Source organism: Calidris pugnax, unplaced genomic scaffold (genome assembly GCF_001431845.1).
Source record: "Calidris pugnax isolate Ruff unplaced genomic scaffold, ASM143184v1 scaffold28, whole genome shotgun sequence".
Taxonomy (NCBI): Eukaryota; Metazoa; Chordata; class Aves; order Charadriiformes; family Scolopacidae; genus Calidris; species Calidris pugnax.
Window position 1 is genome coordinate 12,830,591 of NW_015090842.1, and position 17,203 is coordinate 12,847,793.

The window sequence follows — 17,203 nt, forward strand, 5'->3', positions numbered from 1 at the left end:
TTTTAGCAGTTGATCTTAAGCTTAGTTCTCAGCAGTTTGGAGAGCTAAAGAACAAACACATTTTCTGGTTCACTGGAGTCATTTTCACATGTTCACTGATTCAAACATTCTTTTACTCACATAACAAACAGCTGCATACCACATTAGCCCAGCCAGTGACAGTCACACATCTCTGCAATAACTGTTTGATTGCAAACTTGACCCTTTCTTCTTCTCAGCCTGAGCTAGACATTTTTAAACAGGCACTCCATTCCCAATCCTCCTTTGCAAAGAATTACATCAGATAACAAAGACTTCTCTGCCACTCATTGTAAGCCTTCTTCTGGAGATCTGTTCTAAGAGGCACTGTGTAAAAAGGTTTTTATGATGAATTCAGAACTACTATCATGTTAAGAGCACCAATTTATAAAGAAGAATTCATTGGTTAAGATCTGAAAAAATAGTTTCTCAGGCCCTACTGACCCAGTTTCCAACAAAAAAGAATCAAGTGATGCAAATTAAGTTTTGAGACATTGTTATGCAGTCTGAGAAATTTGTAAAACTGTGTTTTGCGGTAATTTCTTAATAGAAGATTCAATGACTACTTAATTCTCCCTTACGCAAAAAATCTGATTTCTTTATATTCTACAGGTTTATCTTTCACAGGTAGTGATAAAATACACACTGCATAACAATGAAAAGTTCCAATGGCAACATGGCAATAAAATTAACTAAAGACTACTCAGATTTTGTTCTGGTAAAATGCAATACTCTCTTCCTTTCATCTGATTAAGAAGTTATAAAAATGTGCACACTTTGCATGATAGGATGTATGACACCAACAGCCTTCCTAGATTTACTACTAACAGACTAAAGGAGACAATCAGATATTAATAAAAAAGGGCTGCTTTTCTTCAGTACAAACGAACGTGCTTCTAGCAACTGTTACTGCACATATTTTGCTTTCATTTTTTCATGCTTTGATATAAATGCATCAGGTGTGGAAAATAAATGTTTTAAATAAATTGCAGTTAAAAATAACTTTTAAATTTAAGTTAAAAATAGTTTAAATGAGCGACCAGAGAGAGAACAACACTGTGGTGTTATCTTTTGCCTCTGAAGACAGAAAAAACTTCCCACAACAATACATTTAACGAACCAGAACACTTGGAATTAAAGTTTTCAGGGCACTCAAAACAGACCAACTTTCACATGCATTGTTTTGAATCCTCTTCAGTCTCTATCAGTTCAACCTCACTCAGAAGACTCTGAGGCTCTTTTTTTTCCCCAAACTTTTCCAGACAGCCCTGGAAGGCTTTGGATAGAATTTAAACGATTTCAGGATCTTTTATTTCCGATCGCTCTATAGCATTGCAAAACAAAAGTGACGCTTTCTATGTTAGAGGAGCGCTCTCCTCCCCCCTCCCCCCAGTGTGTAGGATTTTTAAAAGTGAAAGTTAGAGAAATAATCTTCTTCATCCTGACATGTTTTCAATCCTCTTAAAACAATCTCAACAACTATATATAGTATGAAATTAGCTCTCGCCTGCTACCCTTGTTCCTACATAGAATTTTCTAATGTGTCTCACCAGTAATAAATTGTAAACGAGGCTATGACTCTAAGAGTAGACAGTGTGTTTCATGGGTATTTAAACAACAGCATTAAGTACTATAGGAATCTGTGGAATGTGGAGGGCAGATTTATGTGTCTTAACAATTTCTTTACTGGTTTGTAATAAGCCAGCAAACTAACACTTTATTTTTATATTAATTTGGCCTCAGAAGTAGAGTATACTGGAGCATGACAAGAACAACAAAAATAAACTGGCATATACTTAATAACTGTAACAGTGAATTGCCTCCAATACTAAAATATTTATCGAAACTGGGGGGAAAAAAAAACCTAAAAAGAATTACCCTCAACAGCCTGCTACCAGCTCTTTAACAGTGGGCAATGTAATGCCTTAAGGTACCTCAAACTGTCTTTCATTTTCTAGACTTAATGGCTGATTGCAGAAATCAATGTTGCCATTAGTAACAGAGTATTTGTTATGGCATGATTTCCTCTGTTGTTAGGCTTGCAGAATGATTACAGTATTAGTGAGGTGCTTTCTTTATAAAGGGCTGAAGATATAACTTTCAATTTACTATCCATTAGTAAGTGACTTTGGAAATATAGATGAGGCCAGAAATCTTACCTGTTATTACTTGGAGATTTTATTTCAGCAGTCATAGGCTAGTAAGTTTAAAAATTGTACCAGGAAGCTCAATATTTTATAGACATCTCCAGTGAAATATTATCTGCTTTGCTATTTTATACACAGCAAGTTAACGTGACATACAATGCAATTAAAATGTTTCAGTCCAATTTCTATTTTTCTTGTACTTTCAAATAGATGTGATTTAAGCAGAAGGCTTCATACATGTTAAAATGTGCATATAAGTTACAAGATTGTCAAAAAGTTAGTAATATGTATATCTGAATCTCTTCTCATCAGTCCGGTGGCCAGGTACAAGTAGATACCTCAGCTAAGTAATTGATAGAGTTGTGGGAATAAGGGCAATCAGAGAGGTTAGCCAACACGCTGCTTATTAATCCTATTTCTTTGCACTATAGCTCAAAGAAGGCATCTTTCCTCGCCCTTTTAAATGGAGGACATGGACAGATCTGCAAGAGAGACACCATGAATAGAAGAGGAGAAAAAAAAAAACAAACAACACCTTCCAAAACCTGGAGGGAGAGGCCCTGGAAGTGACATTGCCATTGGTGACTGTGCAGCCCCTGCCCGCTGCTGCCGGTGGGGTGGTGGAGGTGACAGCTGAAGGGCTGGGAAACCTGCCCTTGGAGGGGAGAAAAGGGTGAGCTGAGAATTAACCTGGAAGGCATCTCGGGAACCCGCACACAGATGTTCTGGCACATAACACCACATCCCTGTGGACCGCTAGGGAACAGCCTAACGAATGCATAAACTACTCTGCTGCTGTGATTTCAAATACAGCCACGAAGCTTTCAAAGCAGAGAGGGAAGGAGAAGTTACCATACCTGAAGAGGAGGGTGAGGAAGGATGCGGGCTGTCCTCCTGGGCACTCCCCGTCTGCGAGAGCCCCCCACCTACTCCGCTTTCTTCAGTAATGTTGGAGGACCCTGGTGTTGTCGACCTGCTGACAGACTGAGACTCTTGATCGCTTCCAGAGCCACGGCGCTCATCGAGGCCACCTTGAATTATTTCGTCTTCTCCTTTCCTGTCTCTTTTGTGGACCCTGGAGTGAACGACCACTTGGTGGTATGTTCTAAAAACCCTTCCACAGTCCGGGCATTCAGTTGGCTTTTCTTTTACGTTTCCATGACTTTGTAAGTTGTAATCGAGTCCCTGGTTCATACCATGTGACAAAAAATCTCTACTGCCTTCTAAAGGGTCTAGTTTGTTTGGCAAGTCTCTCTGATTGCCCATTTTAGTGCTGTGAACCAAATCAGCAGGCATTTTCTGCTTAGAGCCATCTGCTCCTACTAACACATACTCCCGCTTCTCCTTATCAAACATAACTCCAGCATTTGCCAAAGTGTCTTCATGGCTGCGCTGTATCTGCTGCTCTTTAGACAAAAAGCCATGTTCCATGGCCATTCCCCTTGCCATAAGCTGCCAGGCCTGATAGCTGTTTACTGGATCCATCTCCGCCGCTTTGGCGGCAGCTTGTAACCTTTCTATACAGCTGGATTTCAGAGGAGGCACCAGATTGAGACAGCCCAATAAAGAATGTTTATCCCCTTCAGCAATACTGTGGCCGATGCCAGAAATGGGCGAAAGGAGCTTCCCCAAGACTTCTTTCTCTTTCATGGGCATATCGCCTTTGTTATAGATTTGATTTTGTTCACTTAAGCTCGCTTTGTCGGGAGGAAGAAACCCGCTTTGCAAACACGACAGGTATCTCGAATACAGGTTCGCATGAGCTTCCTGGGACATGCTGCTGATGGAGACAGGTACTTCGGGATCATTAGGAGATTTGTTCTTTACAGACAACTTATTCAGGTGAACTTTCATGTGATTTTTAAGAAACCAAGGCTCTTTGAATCGCCTCCCGCAGATCTGACAGCAGTGTTCAAAGGAATCCTTGTGCTTCCTCATGTGGCCTTTAAGGAACCAGGCCTGGCTAAACACCTGGCCGCACACCTCACAACGGAACTCGTTGGTGGATTGCTCCCCGTTCCCGTTGGAGCCCTGGCCTTGTGCCGACTCCGCAGTTATGTGAGCCTTCTCCACATGGCTGATCAGCTCCTCCTCCTGCGAGGCGGCGAAGTCGCACAGGGTGCACTTGTAAGGCTTGTGCAGGATCCTGATGTGCCTGTCCAGCTCTTCTCGCTTCTTAAACTTGCCTTTGCAAAAGGTGCATCTGAACCCAGCTGTCTGAGCGACGACTTCTTCCTGGACGCTGACTGGCTTTGGAGAGGGAACAGGGTTTGAAATATCCGGTGTGTTGTGATTTGCTGGCACAGACAGGTTACAGTTTGCGAGAGGCATCGGCTGGGCGTGCTGCTGTGCTTTCACGTCGGGTCGGGGCTGCAAGAGGCTGCTCTTCATCTGTTTGTCCCGAAGAATCGCTCTCTCCTCCAGCTCATGTAAAAGTCTGTTTTCTTCTCGGACTCTTCCACGACCTTTGCCAAGGTTTCCCAGCTTATGAGTACGCAGGTGTATCTTCAGGTTGCCTTTTTGAGCTGCTCTGTGGTCGCAGTATGGACACTTAAACGGTTTCTCTCCAGTATGAGTTCGCATGTGCAGCGACAGGATGCTGTTAAATCGAAAGCGCTTCCCACAGAGGGGACACGGGTACTTTCTGTTTTTCCTGGCATCATCCTCTATATCGCTCATCTGAGACATAATCCCTAGGTTTTGTCCATTTAAGAACTGCTGCAGATCCACGCGCCCGTTCAAACTGGTGTCGACCTCTCTGTTGAGCTGGTTTGCCAACAAGGCCATCTGACTGCTGATGGGCTGGTTTGCTATGGACATGTGGCTTTTGTCTTCTAGAGGTGCTGAGGCCTTCTCCTCTGGATTCTGCCTGTTCTGGAGCTCCGGGAAGGCATGGCTGAGCTGGGAAGTGATCTGGTGCAGCTTCTGGCTCATTGAATACTGCCCATTGAGCAGGGTGTTGTTGAGATGGGCGTCCGCTTCTGGCACAGCTGAAGAAACACCAAGGCACAAACTAGCTTCCTCCATCTCTGAAAATCAGAAGATATTTTAGATTCAGACTGTGAAAGAGTTACAAGCGTGGAATCACTGACGTACAATTTGCATTTTATGTTTTACCTACTCATAATAATGCAAAGGAATTAGTGTAAAAACAATAAAAAGTGTATTAAATGCCAACTGTGCTACACAATTTTGATCATACATGTGCTTTCATCATTCTGCATCTTTACCAATAACCATTAATTACTATTTTTAAATATGCTACAGTTTCAAAATCTAATTATTATGGAAGGGGCAAAAGCTTTTACCACCTCCCTTGTCTTTCTTCTTGTGAAATTGCACCTGTTTACATTTCTGAATCTATAGAAAAAGAAATGTTATGCATCTCTCCCATTTCCATTAGAAAAGACAGGGGAAAAAAAAAAAAAAAACACAAACCAAAAACAAAAATAGAAATCCATTTGTAACTTTCAGTTCCATTAACCATATTCAATATATTACACATTCTACAATGAGAAAGATAGTTTTATGATTTGACAAAAAAACGATGGTATGATATTTACTGGTGTACAATAAAACAAGATAATGTTTTGGGAAAAAATAAAGTAAAGGACAAGCTTTAGAACAATAAAAGGGATTTTGCTTTAGTCAACAAAAAGTGCAGTAATATCTCATTAAGCTGATTAGTATGCTGCTTAGAAACAGTACTAGGTGCTGTAACACATGATTATAATCATAAAAATCCTTCAGTGTTTGCAAGTAAGCATTAACGAGGTATATTAAATTTTAAGGAGACTGCGACTAGCAGCTTTGTAAACCTCTGAGATTAAGATTTAACCCTTCTGTTACAAAACATTGTTATTTTGTCAATTTGAAACTGAGCCCATCAAAAAGCACATAAATTATCTTCTGCCAAGTCTTTTAATTCATCGTTGAGAACCTTCAGATTTCAGTTCTTAGGAAAACTTGCCAGATTATAGAAGGAATATCTCTGTCCTTCGATGGGTAAGACATGTGATTTAAGGGACTTTGATTTGTTTTAAAGAGCTCTCTTATGGAACTAGATAAAACCAATTAAAATCTGGGGAAGGTGTTGTGGAAAGCCTCAACAAGTTTAAGAATTTTAATAACTTTCCTAATACACAGTAATGACTACAAATTGTACCTACACTATATATATTGTAGAAAATTAGAATTCAAAGCTGTTTGTTAAACACAAGTGCTCTGTTCTGGTCTGCATAATCGTCCACAATAATCTTCTATCCTTGCCACTTCCCTACTCTATACAGAAATAATGTATCTATAAAATCCTATTTAAAATATAAAGTTTTACATTAATAACTCTCAAACTATACGATGCTATAAGGTTATTTTAGAACATAATTAAGATCTGTGTTGTTCAGTGGAGTGATTTAACACTTTATTCACTAATAAAATTACTGAATTCTATACGTTATTGAATAATTAATTTGGTCAATTTTCAGTTTGGCTTTAGCCAAAAGCATTTACTCGCTGTGCCTTCTACAAAGGCTGCAGGCACACTCCAGGTGGACACCATTCCTCACATGGCTTCACAGTGGCCACTCACTAGACAACTTGAGGCCCAAATCTGGCACATACTTAAAATGCATGTAATTGTGCTCATGGGAGTAGTCCAGTAGACTTCAAAGGGTGACTCTTGAAAGCAAAGTTCCACACATGCTTAAGTATTTGCAGGATCAGGGCCTAAAAAAAAAAAAAGCATGGGTGGTCTCCAAGAGGAGACCTATTTGGTCCACGACAGGATGATTGAGGTTGTGATACAATGCAGATCTTGTAAGAAGTAAAGGGGGAAGTGTATATTCATGTCTATTAAAGATGAACATGAGGTACCAAATTTTGCTTAGATGTAAACCAGATCTTTTTCACAGTTTAACAGTGTTCAGAGTCAGGTTTAATTTTGGAGACTTGTATGCTATCAATGTTGTTATCTATAAAAATATTAATGATATCAAGTATATAAAAGGAAAAGGCTTATACCTATAAGCTATGGGACTGTACATAAGTTTGGCTTGCAGTATCTGATTTCCGAAGGTAGGGGAACACAGTCAAGCCAGGTGTTCACCCAAGGCCACGAAGCCAATAAAATTCTTGGTTTCCATGAAAGTTTTCTGTGCAGCAGACCACAATCAGTCAGAATGTGGGTACGCACAAACACATTTTTTTAACATTTTTGGAAGTTTGCTTAACTTTTGAAACAAGGCAAATTTCACATTCAAAAGGATTAGCTTAACATCTGAGCATCGTAGTGCTTACGCCTGCCGTTGCCTTAAGGTGACTGTGATTTTGAGTATCTGCATACCCACTTGCTAAAAATAAACTTAAAAAACCCAAACAAACAACAAAAAAAACCCAACCCACAAGCAACAAAGCCCCCAAACCAAACAAAAAACAGAATCCACTTTCTGTATGTATTCCATGTGCCACAGGTATTATTTCTCCTCATCATGCTTAAAAAAGGCATGTTGGCAAACAAGAACATAAAAATTCAAGAAATGCATTGCGTCTACAGACACATATATATATAACGAAGAGGGTTTAGGAAAGTCTGTGTGAATTGTCATTATTCTTTAACAGCTTGAAAAATGCAGTCTAAATTTCATTTATTCAGTTGACCTCAATGGGAACTGGTGCCTTTACAAGCTCAGGAAGGTTTGGGTAGTTAATTTTAGCATTTTATGCTCTATCGAAGTTTGGAAATGCTGACAGATCCCAGTGGAGTTTATTAATTCTGATGTTTAACCCTAAGCATCAGTTCAAACGTATGGTTACTTGGATTGAGGAGGGGAGAGGGATTTGTGGTTGAGATTCTAAGTTATTCTGTGGCTCTTTTTTTCAAAGATAACTTTAATAAAGTAACAACAGCAGTTATTGTTGGAACATGATAATTTTTTCTAATTTTTATTTTGCTGTAATGTCTCCCACAAACATACACACACAATGTAGAATATAGATAGGATGAGTTGAAAAAAAGATAATCAAGAAGAAGACCAAACCCTTAATTTTTCATTTAAAAACTAATAATTTAGGATCGAGCCTGGGGAGCCTGACCCCAAGCACATTGATCTTTTGGCACTGGAAATTTTATAGGTTTTTCATGAAATATGGAGAAAAGTAAGAACTGCTTAGTAAGAAATAACCACCTGTAAATGCCACTTATTCTGACTAGCTGTTCAGTTTCTAGGATCTAGTTACCGCAATCTCAAGATGCTACAGTTTCTTCACTTTAACTGTATTCCCACCCTCACCTGCCCCAGCTTCTTGGAGTCTTGTCTCCTGCCTCTGGCTCTGAATAGTCAGATCAGACAAATCAGACTCTCAGTTTTCTTCAGCCCATTCACAGCAAAACCTACCAAAATCTCATCGTGTATCCACTTGCAAGACAGAAATAAAACTCCTCCTCATCCATCATTCCACTATGAATTAGATAACCCCATCTAATTTACCTAATTTCTCTTAAAAAAATTAGCAATTTTATTCTCTCCCTCTTTATCCATCATCCCTGTCTAGATCTATGGCCAGAGAGGGTTACACCAGGTGGGGAAAAGGGCTTTCGTTCTCCACCCAGTGAGCCTCTTGCTTCAGGCCTTGCAGGTTGAAGTCCCCAGCTTGGTGTGATGGTGGTCACTGCACAGCCTCTTCCCCTGGGGTAGGACCCTCTCCCAAGATCTGGCTGCTCTCCACAACACCCAGCAGGTCCAGAATCTTTTGCCCCACAGCCATGCAGTTGTTATGCCTCCATATGGACCTCCCTATAGCCACAACTGTCCTCCTCACAGTGGCCTGATGTCCAATTCTACCGTATCCATTCTGCCCCAACAACTAAATGCTAAAAAAAGTAATAAAACCTCATGTGAATGGACCTCATTGAAATTCACCCTTTAACAGATAACCAGTTTGTAATTCCAGCTGTTTTGACAAAATAAGTATTTTTCACAACATCAGCCTTCATTATGACCTGCCCTTCTTGCCTCCCCAAACCAGAACACGAGGTAGTCAAAAACAACAAATCTGGAAATGCCAGTTTATAAGTGCTGATGTGAAGCTTCATAGGAGGGAAAACTTCTAGCTTTCAATTTTAAATATGTAGTCTACTACGTTATTTTCATGATTCTGATCTCTCTTGTAAGGAAAACACAGAACGTTTTGCCACCGCTCGCACTGGGAACAGAAGCACAATGTTCTCTGCAGTTAACGTATGTTTAGAAAAATCAACTGCAAAACAAATGGGAGATTGTTGAGAAATTCAAAATACGGCTGCTGAAATTTACGTGGTACATTTTTGACCTTTCATTATCTCAAACGTTTTGTCCCACCGAGACGCGGCACCGCACAGAGCGTGCTGGGATCAGGAGTTGTTCCCGGGCTGCCCTTCCCAACCTAAACAAACCCTGAGCTCTCCCACAGGCCAAAGCCTGATGCTCACCCTGGTACCTGCAGGCTCTCAACCCACCTGGTCCAGGATCTGCTCGGGGCAGCGTTGGGACCAAACCAGCCCCTCAGTCCCGTACGGAGCCAACACACCATCAGAGGACAGCCCTTCACCATACGGGTGTGCAGCTCCCCATTCCTGCGAGGAGGGCACTCAGCTTATGAAATTCACAACTGGATACATCTATTATAAAAATACTCTCTCATCTCCCACATGAAGGTACAGCGAGGCGTTCAAGTGCCTTTGATGATACTAATAGTTATTTTGATTTCACTCACATTTTTGCCCTCAAGACTATTTCCTGTGATATCAATAACGAAAGTTCTGACTTTAGCCATTTCAATTGAACACACAGATTTTATTTAACTATTTGAAATGGATTACTGGAATTTAAAACCAATTATGACACCAGAAATGCCTGTCATCACAACTACATTAATGTAATATGAGAAGCTCGGCTTCCTTTTGCTGGAAACAGAGGAAAAAAAAAAAGAGATGGCAAATAGATTAAAAAAAAATAGTTTAAATATAAATATATGCCTACACACACATGTAAACATACGCACACACACATATATCTGTATACATACACATATATGCATACACACACCTGTTATCTTTGTAAACAGATGGACCAAATTCAGCTCTCATTTACACCTGTTCATTCCTACTGGACACACACACTAAAGCGTTTCCCTCTTCACTGCTGTAGAGAAAACAGTCATTTTAAAAACACTGTTGTGCTGTTATTATAGCTTAGATTAGGTTAGTTAAAAGATTTACAGTTCAGTAAGCAAAGTAATGCTTTACAAGCTCACGTGTTTAAACGACAAGCTCGCTCTGGCCCTGATCCTCTGAGCAGTTAGAGTTACACACACTGTTACTTATGCCTTCAGAATATAGACCTGGTATTTATCTTTCCAGCTAGAAAAATTCACATATATCTACATTATCTTGCGGTCCATTGACAAATCCTAAATACTCCAATACAGACTGCTTCAGTTCTTAGCAACTCATAAACAGGTATCGCTGAGAAACTTCGGAATATATATTGAATTTTTATTAAATATTGTTCTTATTGTTGTAGCTGAAACAGTTTAACTAAGGCTGTTATAAGCATAATACACTCCTGTTAAGAAATACAGAACACCAGACTACTGAACCCTTTCAGGGTCATTAAACAGCTGTAAACATTATTACAAAAATAAACCAGAGATTTCATGCTTACATTTTAGCCCAGAGCTTGGTGTGCTGAGCAAGTACATTTTTTTCATCTCTTACAATCAACGCTGGTGACATTTGGGCATCCAAACAAATTACATCACAAATATTACTGAGGTGGGTAGGATACTGAGCGGTTTATTTGCCAGATGATTAATATATAAACAGTAGGGCAGGATGGATGACCTACTCTTCTTTGACTGATTTGTAGGCAATACTAAGAGACATAGATGTAAATAGTTAAATTTTAACAAAAACATGTGTGCACGGAAGGGGAGGGGAGAGATCAGCTGTATTTAATGCCACCAGGACAGCATTATCCAATCTGATAAAATGAAATAAACATTAGGCCAGATTCTATTCTCATTTTACTTATGTAAAATAGAGTAACTGCATCGAGTTCATTTGAGTTTTCCTTTATTTTTTCCCTCGTTTTTTTTTTTTTTTATTAAGTAGGTGTCCTTCTCCTTAGGGTATAATATAATTATATTAGGGAAATCTAGGGTTTCTGGAGTGTAACAATGTTTTTTTCCAAAATAAGTTGGCCTACAGGTAACGTGTCCTATCCATTTGGGCTTAATTAAGTATTATTGAGGCAAACCTAGCGATTTGTTAGTCACTTGACCACATTGAAGTTTTACAGTCATTGTGAAGCATACGCAGCTTCTAGGAATTAAAACCTGGGGCGAAGCAGCACTCGAAGGGGGTGTGTAGAAAGAACTGGGGGCTGCCACTGTCCTGGTTGGGCACCCAGGGCCAGAGCCTGGGGCAAACACCCATCTCCCCGCACCCAGGCGCCGGGAGACCACGCAGGGGGGAGCGGGGAAGGCATTTGACAAAACTATAGCTGCTTTGTAGCGCTGATATTTAAACAAGCCGCTTATTGATTCCAAAACAAAGTACTCCTTTAGTAACAACAGAGCCAACTCATTCCACAACAGTTTTTTATGTCTTAAAGAAGGGTTAGCAGAGGGATTTTGAAGTTTCAAAAGTCATTAGCAGACAGAAAATTGTTTGCTGGGGCTGTAGTGCTTTCGCTCTCGACTGAGGAGACAGTTGCTTTCCCAAATACCTGTTACATCTGCAGGTTACTGTCTAGCTAGCACAGCATTTTGGACTGATAACTGATCAGTGGAAGATAAATCACCAGAACAGTCTTTGGTTGGTAGCACCCATGGAGTGGAGGACTGTGAACTGTTTGTGATCACAATCTAGGAAGATGAGCAGAGAGGAGACGAGAGGTCATTTATAAATCTCACTCACAGATTAGAATAGAAAGATTAGAAGAATGCAGACAAGCTGTTTGATTTATTGCTACTTTGCATGTGACTTAGCAAAATCTGTTTTCCTTCTTATTTATTCTATTTCACTTGCATATACTTAAGAAGTCAGATGCAAAGAAGAGAAAGATAAATAATTGGTACGGAAAGTTCAGTAGATTAAAAAAAAAATCCTGCTTTTTTTCTAGGCATTGGTTGCATCTGGGATCATTATTTTTTAGTTTATAAGCATTGATTCTCATTTTACTTTTTTTTTTTCCTAGCGTTCTCCTGATGAGAAAAGCAAAGATAAGAATGACACCAAAAATTCAAATGGGAACCTGATTTGCTGAATGCTTCATTAAATTAAAGCTTCTGTTACTTTAGAAACAGCATTTTTAAAAGTAAATTTGTTATTTTCATGTAATTTGGAATGTATACAACTGATTAAACTCTCTCCAATTTGATCAATCTCCTGTAGCTCCTATCTGATCATTCACTTTAATTAATCTAACTGGCATCCACGTCAGATTGAAGAAACCTTAAAATTAAGCTTTTAACGATCCACTTTAGTATTATGCAGTACAAATAAAATAATAAAATGCCTGGAAGTCTTTGCAAAGCATATTTATGATTTCATTTTTTGTCGTTTTTACAGCCCGAAACGGGTTCTGAATCCCCATCCTCATCTGGGGACACTGTACCGCACTGCAATAGAAACTCTGTAATACTCTAACTCATTATATAATATTAAAATATACAGCATGTTGACCCTATTAATCCTGCATTCCTCAGTCAGGCAAGTTCCAAACAAGAGGCAGTGCATTTCAGCTGGGCGGGGGCAGCAGGATCAAGCCCTCTGTGCCAATTACAGAGAGATCACGCAAGAGTTAAGACCACGCAACTCAAATCATAGTTTGGAACAGTTTAAATCCAAAACTGCACGGCTGGGTTGATGATTTTATTTTCATTTCACAAAGGCTTAGAGTTAGATTCTGCACACAACTAAATATAATGTCAAATGCACATATGTCCCGAAGATCAAAGTATGATTGATTGTGAAATATTCATATGCGATAGCCCAGCGAGATTTTGTTCACAAGGGCACCTGTCAGAAGCATAAGCTTGGGTACAAATCATCAAATAAGTATGTAAAATCATTACTAAAATCCAGGCATGCAATCAGATAGTCAGTTGTCTGAAATTCTTGGACCGTGGCCAGCACAGTGGCTCAACAGACTAATGCTTTGGTCTTTGCAGATCCTCAGGGCCCTAGTTCAGTTCCTCCTGCCACCGGTCAGGTCAACTGTGTGTACCTAATGTTGACTTTCCTGGCACTTAATGCTAGGAGTAAAGGAAAAAAAACCCGAGTCCATAAGTTCCCTTTGACCTGAGCCACAGAAACATCTGCTGGTTGAGTCACGAACTGCTTGTTGGCCAAGTTTAACAGTAACCGATCCTGTTGCGGATCAGCTCTCTCAGCAGTAGGTGTCACTGCAATAAATAGATGGATTTCAAGGGACAAAGACACACGTTCCCAATGAAAATGCATAAACAGTACATCCCTGAATAAAAAGAGCTTCAAAATAGGAGTATAAGTAGAGTTTTTCTTTAACTTTATGCAAAAGGCTGGAAATCTGGTTTGGGGAGAAATGAAATTGCACAAGTGGGATTGCCAACAACAACAACAAAGTAATTCTGCCCTTTAGTCCTATGTCACAGAGATCCTTTAATTCACATTAATCACCTCCCTGCAATCCCAGGTCTATTAGGTAAAGACTGTTACAGATAAACCTTTTTAAAAAAAAAAAAAAAAAAAGCTCTCTAACAAATTAAGTAATTTTCTCTAGTGGAACAAAAGACCTAGTTATATGGAAAGACACTGCACACTCAACTGTAGTTTTAGGACTTAACAAAGACCACAAGGTTAGCCTATTTTCTGTCAAATTAGAGAGTCCACATCCAACCCTATCTGCATACAGAACAAGCAAAAAGAGAACACTTATAACAGCTTTAGGGGGAGAAAAAAGATGTCTCAAGTATAGATTTAATTAATAGAGTGCATATTTTGAAAAAACAGTAACCAATTTATACTTGAAACAGAAATATGTGGTATGCCAAATAATATCACAGAGATGTCAGCCAAGTCTACACCATATTTGGTTTCATTATCAAAACATGGTTTGTAGGATAATTAAGGATGCTCCAAATTGCATACTATTGAGTTAGACAGTAGACAAAACAATGCATCACTAAACATATGTGCTACCTGTGATGACATCAACACAGAAACTACGTGCCTAAGTAAATGTTTTAATAGTGGAAAAAGAAAGATTAATGTGTTACACCATGCATAACCTGTTGCACATGAAAGAGAGCGTATGTGACAATATATACTCTCAAAGTATATATATAATACAACTGCATTTATTTTACTTCTAGTGGCATTGAACTGGGAACAGAGGAGAGGAAAGAATATAGAGATAATGAAAAGATAAATTACTCAATTCTTCAAGATCAGTATATTTAAGAGAAACCAACATAGAAGAAGACCCCACACACATGGAAAACCTAAGACACAGCATATTTGGGAAGAGTTAAGCTCCTCTTTTTCCCCCAGCAGTAATTCCCATCAGCTCACACCCCAGTATTCTGTAAAGCTCCCCAGCATCATGGGTGAGCAACACAGTGATCAACACAGTGAGAGAGGAGGTGAAGACATTTTCTGCACGTTTTTTTGCCAGGCACAGAAATAGCCAAGAACTTAGTATCATGGAAATGCAAACAGTTAGAAACTCAGAAGTAACTTGCCCGATTTCAGTGCACCCAAACAGCTTCCAAGGCTGGAATGGGATTGAATTTTTCAGAATTTCAGCACTGTAGAAATGAGTCCTCTTAAATGATCATTTCCACATCTCATTTAGGAAAAAGCTCGCCATGTATCTTGACTTAAATAGATGGCTCATCCTCTGTAAAGCAGCCAGGGACGGAGTCCAGAACTCTTGACTCCCGTTGCTTAGTCCAGTACACCAGATAGCTTTCTTTTATCAAACATAATTGACTGCTGAAAAGACGGGTTTTTTTAACTCATGACAGACCTGTCAGCATAAAATTTTTTGGTTAAAATATTACAGAGAGTTATTTTGGGTTTTAATAACTGAGATTCCTGGCTGTTAATCCCTTCTACCTTGAACTTCTGTCTAATCTCCTTTCTTCCCTCAACCCAACTGATTTATTTTTCCTCTCCCTATAACATATGGACTTGGTGGCAAAAAGAAAAGACATAATTTAGAGGGTCATTGGGATTCTTAGATACAAGTGGCTTCAATGAATTGTTTTTAATACTAATTTCCAGGAAAAGGATAATGTTAAGAAAGCCTCAGTTTCAGTGGAATTGGATGGAGGAAAAGACACAGCTGAAAGAGGCAGGGATGCCAGGAGGCAGGTGGATGCAGGAAAAATAGAGCAACCATCACTCAGAATGTTCCTTCTGTTTGTGGCCTTCAAAAAAGTAGAAAGTAGAAACTCCTTGCAGAATTAAGTGGAAAAAGATAGATGAGGAAACACAACACAAACTTAGAGTTAGGATAGAAAAAATACATTTAATTATCATTCAAGAAAAATGAAACACTGAAACACACAAATCTCCTTTATCCTTGTGTTCTGGTCTGCGCACGCTTTTACCGATAGGATGTATTACTGCTGTTGTCATTTAACTTTATTAATTGATCACTGTCATGAACACAAGAGCAGAGCCGGTAACTCTAGAAGCCACCTCGTACCTCCTGTGATGCTTTCACACTGAGATAAGTGGTTTAGACTTAGAAGGGTGTGGTAGCAGTCACTGCGCACAGCTCAGGCACCAACAGCTTGATTTTGCAACTGTTATAATCCTATCTACCCCAAGGTCAGAAAATATTCAGAAAACATGCTCTTTTGCAGACTGTCATTTTAGAGAAGCAAAAAAAAAAAAAAAAATCCATCGATCTGCAGTACTGCTAATTACACTGTTCTTTCAGATGGCTTCTTGAGCAGGAAGACAACCGTGAACAGGAATATCTATACTAAAAGTAACTGATTTGGGAGTATTTATCCCCGTATTTCCCCAGATGCTTTTTAAGTTATCTCTACCTGTTGGAGTGAGATTGTTCTGCCTTACAGTAACCCTGCCCTTTTCCTCTGCACAACGGTGCAAAACAGCCATAACCATTAAGCCAAGGAAAAAACGCTGCCGCAGAAGCGACCATAAAAAAGGGTCACATCTTCGCAGCACTCTTGAATGGAGTGAGGTACAACCTGTGAGCGAACAGAAAATCTCTTCCTACCACTGAGCTGCACCATCAGTCACAGGAAAGGGAACAGCTACCTAGGGCGTTTATGGAAGGGAGCATAGATGCAAGCACTGATTATGGTAAAACAGTATGTACGTTTATATACAACGGCAGCCTGACCTTCAGGATCCCAACAAGCTGAGCAACGATTGCCGTTTGGGCACCTCTGTTTTATCTGGGCACAATAGCTTTGATCATTAATAAAAAGGGCACCGAAAACTTGGCAGACACATAGCAGATAGATGAATACGGGGGAGGAGGAATGCTATAAAAATACAATAACATATTTCAAAGCTATCTGCAGGATAAAAATCCTTTAAATAATTTTGATGTTAATTGCAACATTCCGGGCCCTTGGCTGAAAAGACAACCTATGATGGTTGATAGGTGAGTGGCAACAAAGCTGACAAAGAAAGTCTGATAAATGCAATCACAGGATGACAGACCCTGGCAAGTCCAATTACGGTTGCAAAGTCAGTTGGGAGATGGACTCTGCTAACCGTAATATATCCTTAACAGCCAGCTCCGGCCACGGACAGCTCTGACCAAACTCCTTCGAGTGAGTGACAGGATCCCTGGAGGCTCCAGCCCCGTGGCAGGCTGAGAGCAGCTGAGAGTTGTTACCAGAAGGACCAGGGACTAACAGGGAGTGCTTTACGGCAAGAGTTTTTTGACAGAACGTGCAAATAAACATCACTAACTCCCAGTGAAACTATTCCAAGCCTCTTGAATAGTCTGTGCAAATGAGCAGTTCGT

The 17,203-nt window shown here is 39.7% G+C and overlaps 1 protein-coding gene across 5 annotated transcripts in view; it reads right to left on the reverse strand.

Moving 5' to 3' along the window:
- ZNF536 (zinc finger protein 536) overlaps positions 1-17,203 on the reverse strand; it is a 366,566-nt gene that overhangs the window by 189,882 nt on the left and 159,481 nt on the right. For all 5 annotated transcript variants that reach the window (XM_014942470.1, XM_014942472.1, XM_014942471.1 and 2 more), the window contains exon 6: positions 3,023-5,194. In XM_014942470.1, coding sequence (XP_014797956.1) covers positions 3,023-5,192 — 2,170 coding nt within the window. In that variant the 5' untranslated portion in view covers positions 5,193-5,194. The remainder of the gene's footprint in view (positions 1-3,022; positions 5,195-17,203) is intronic.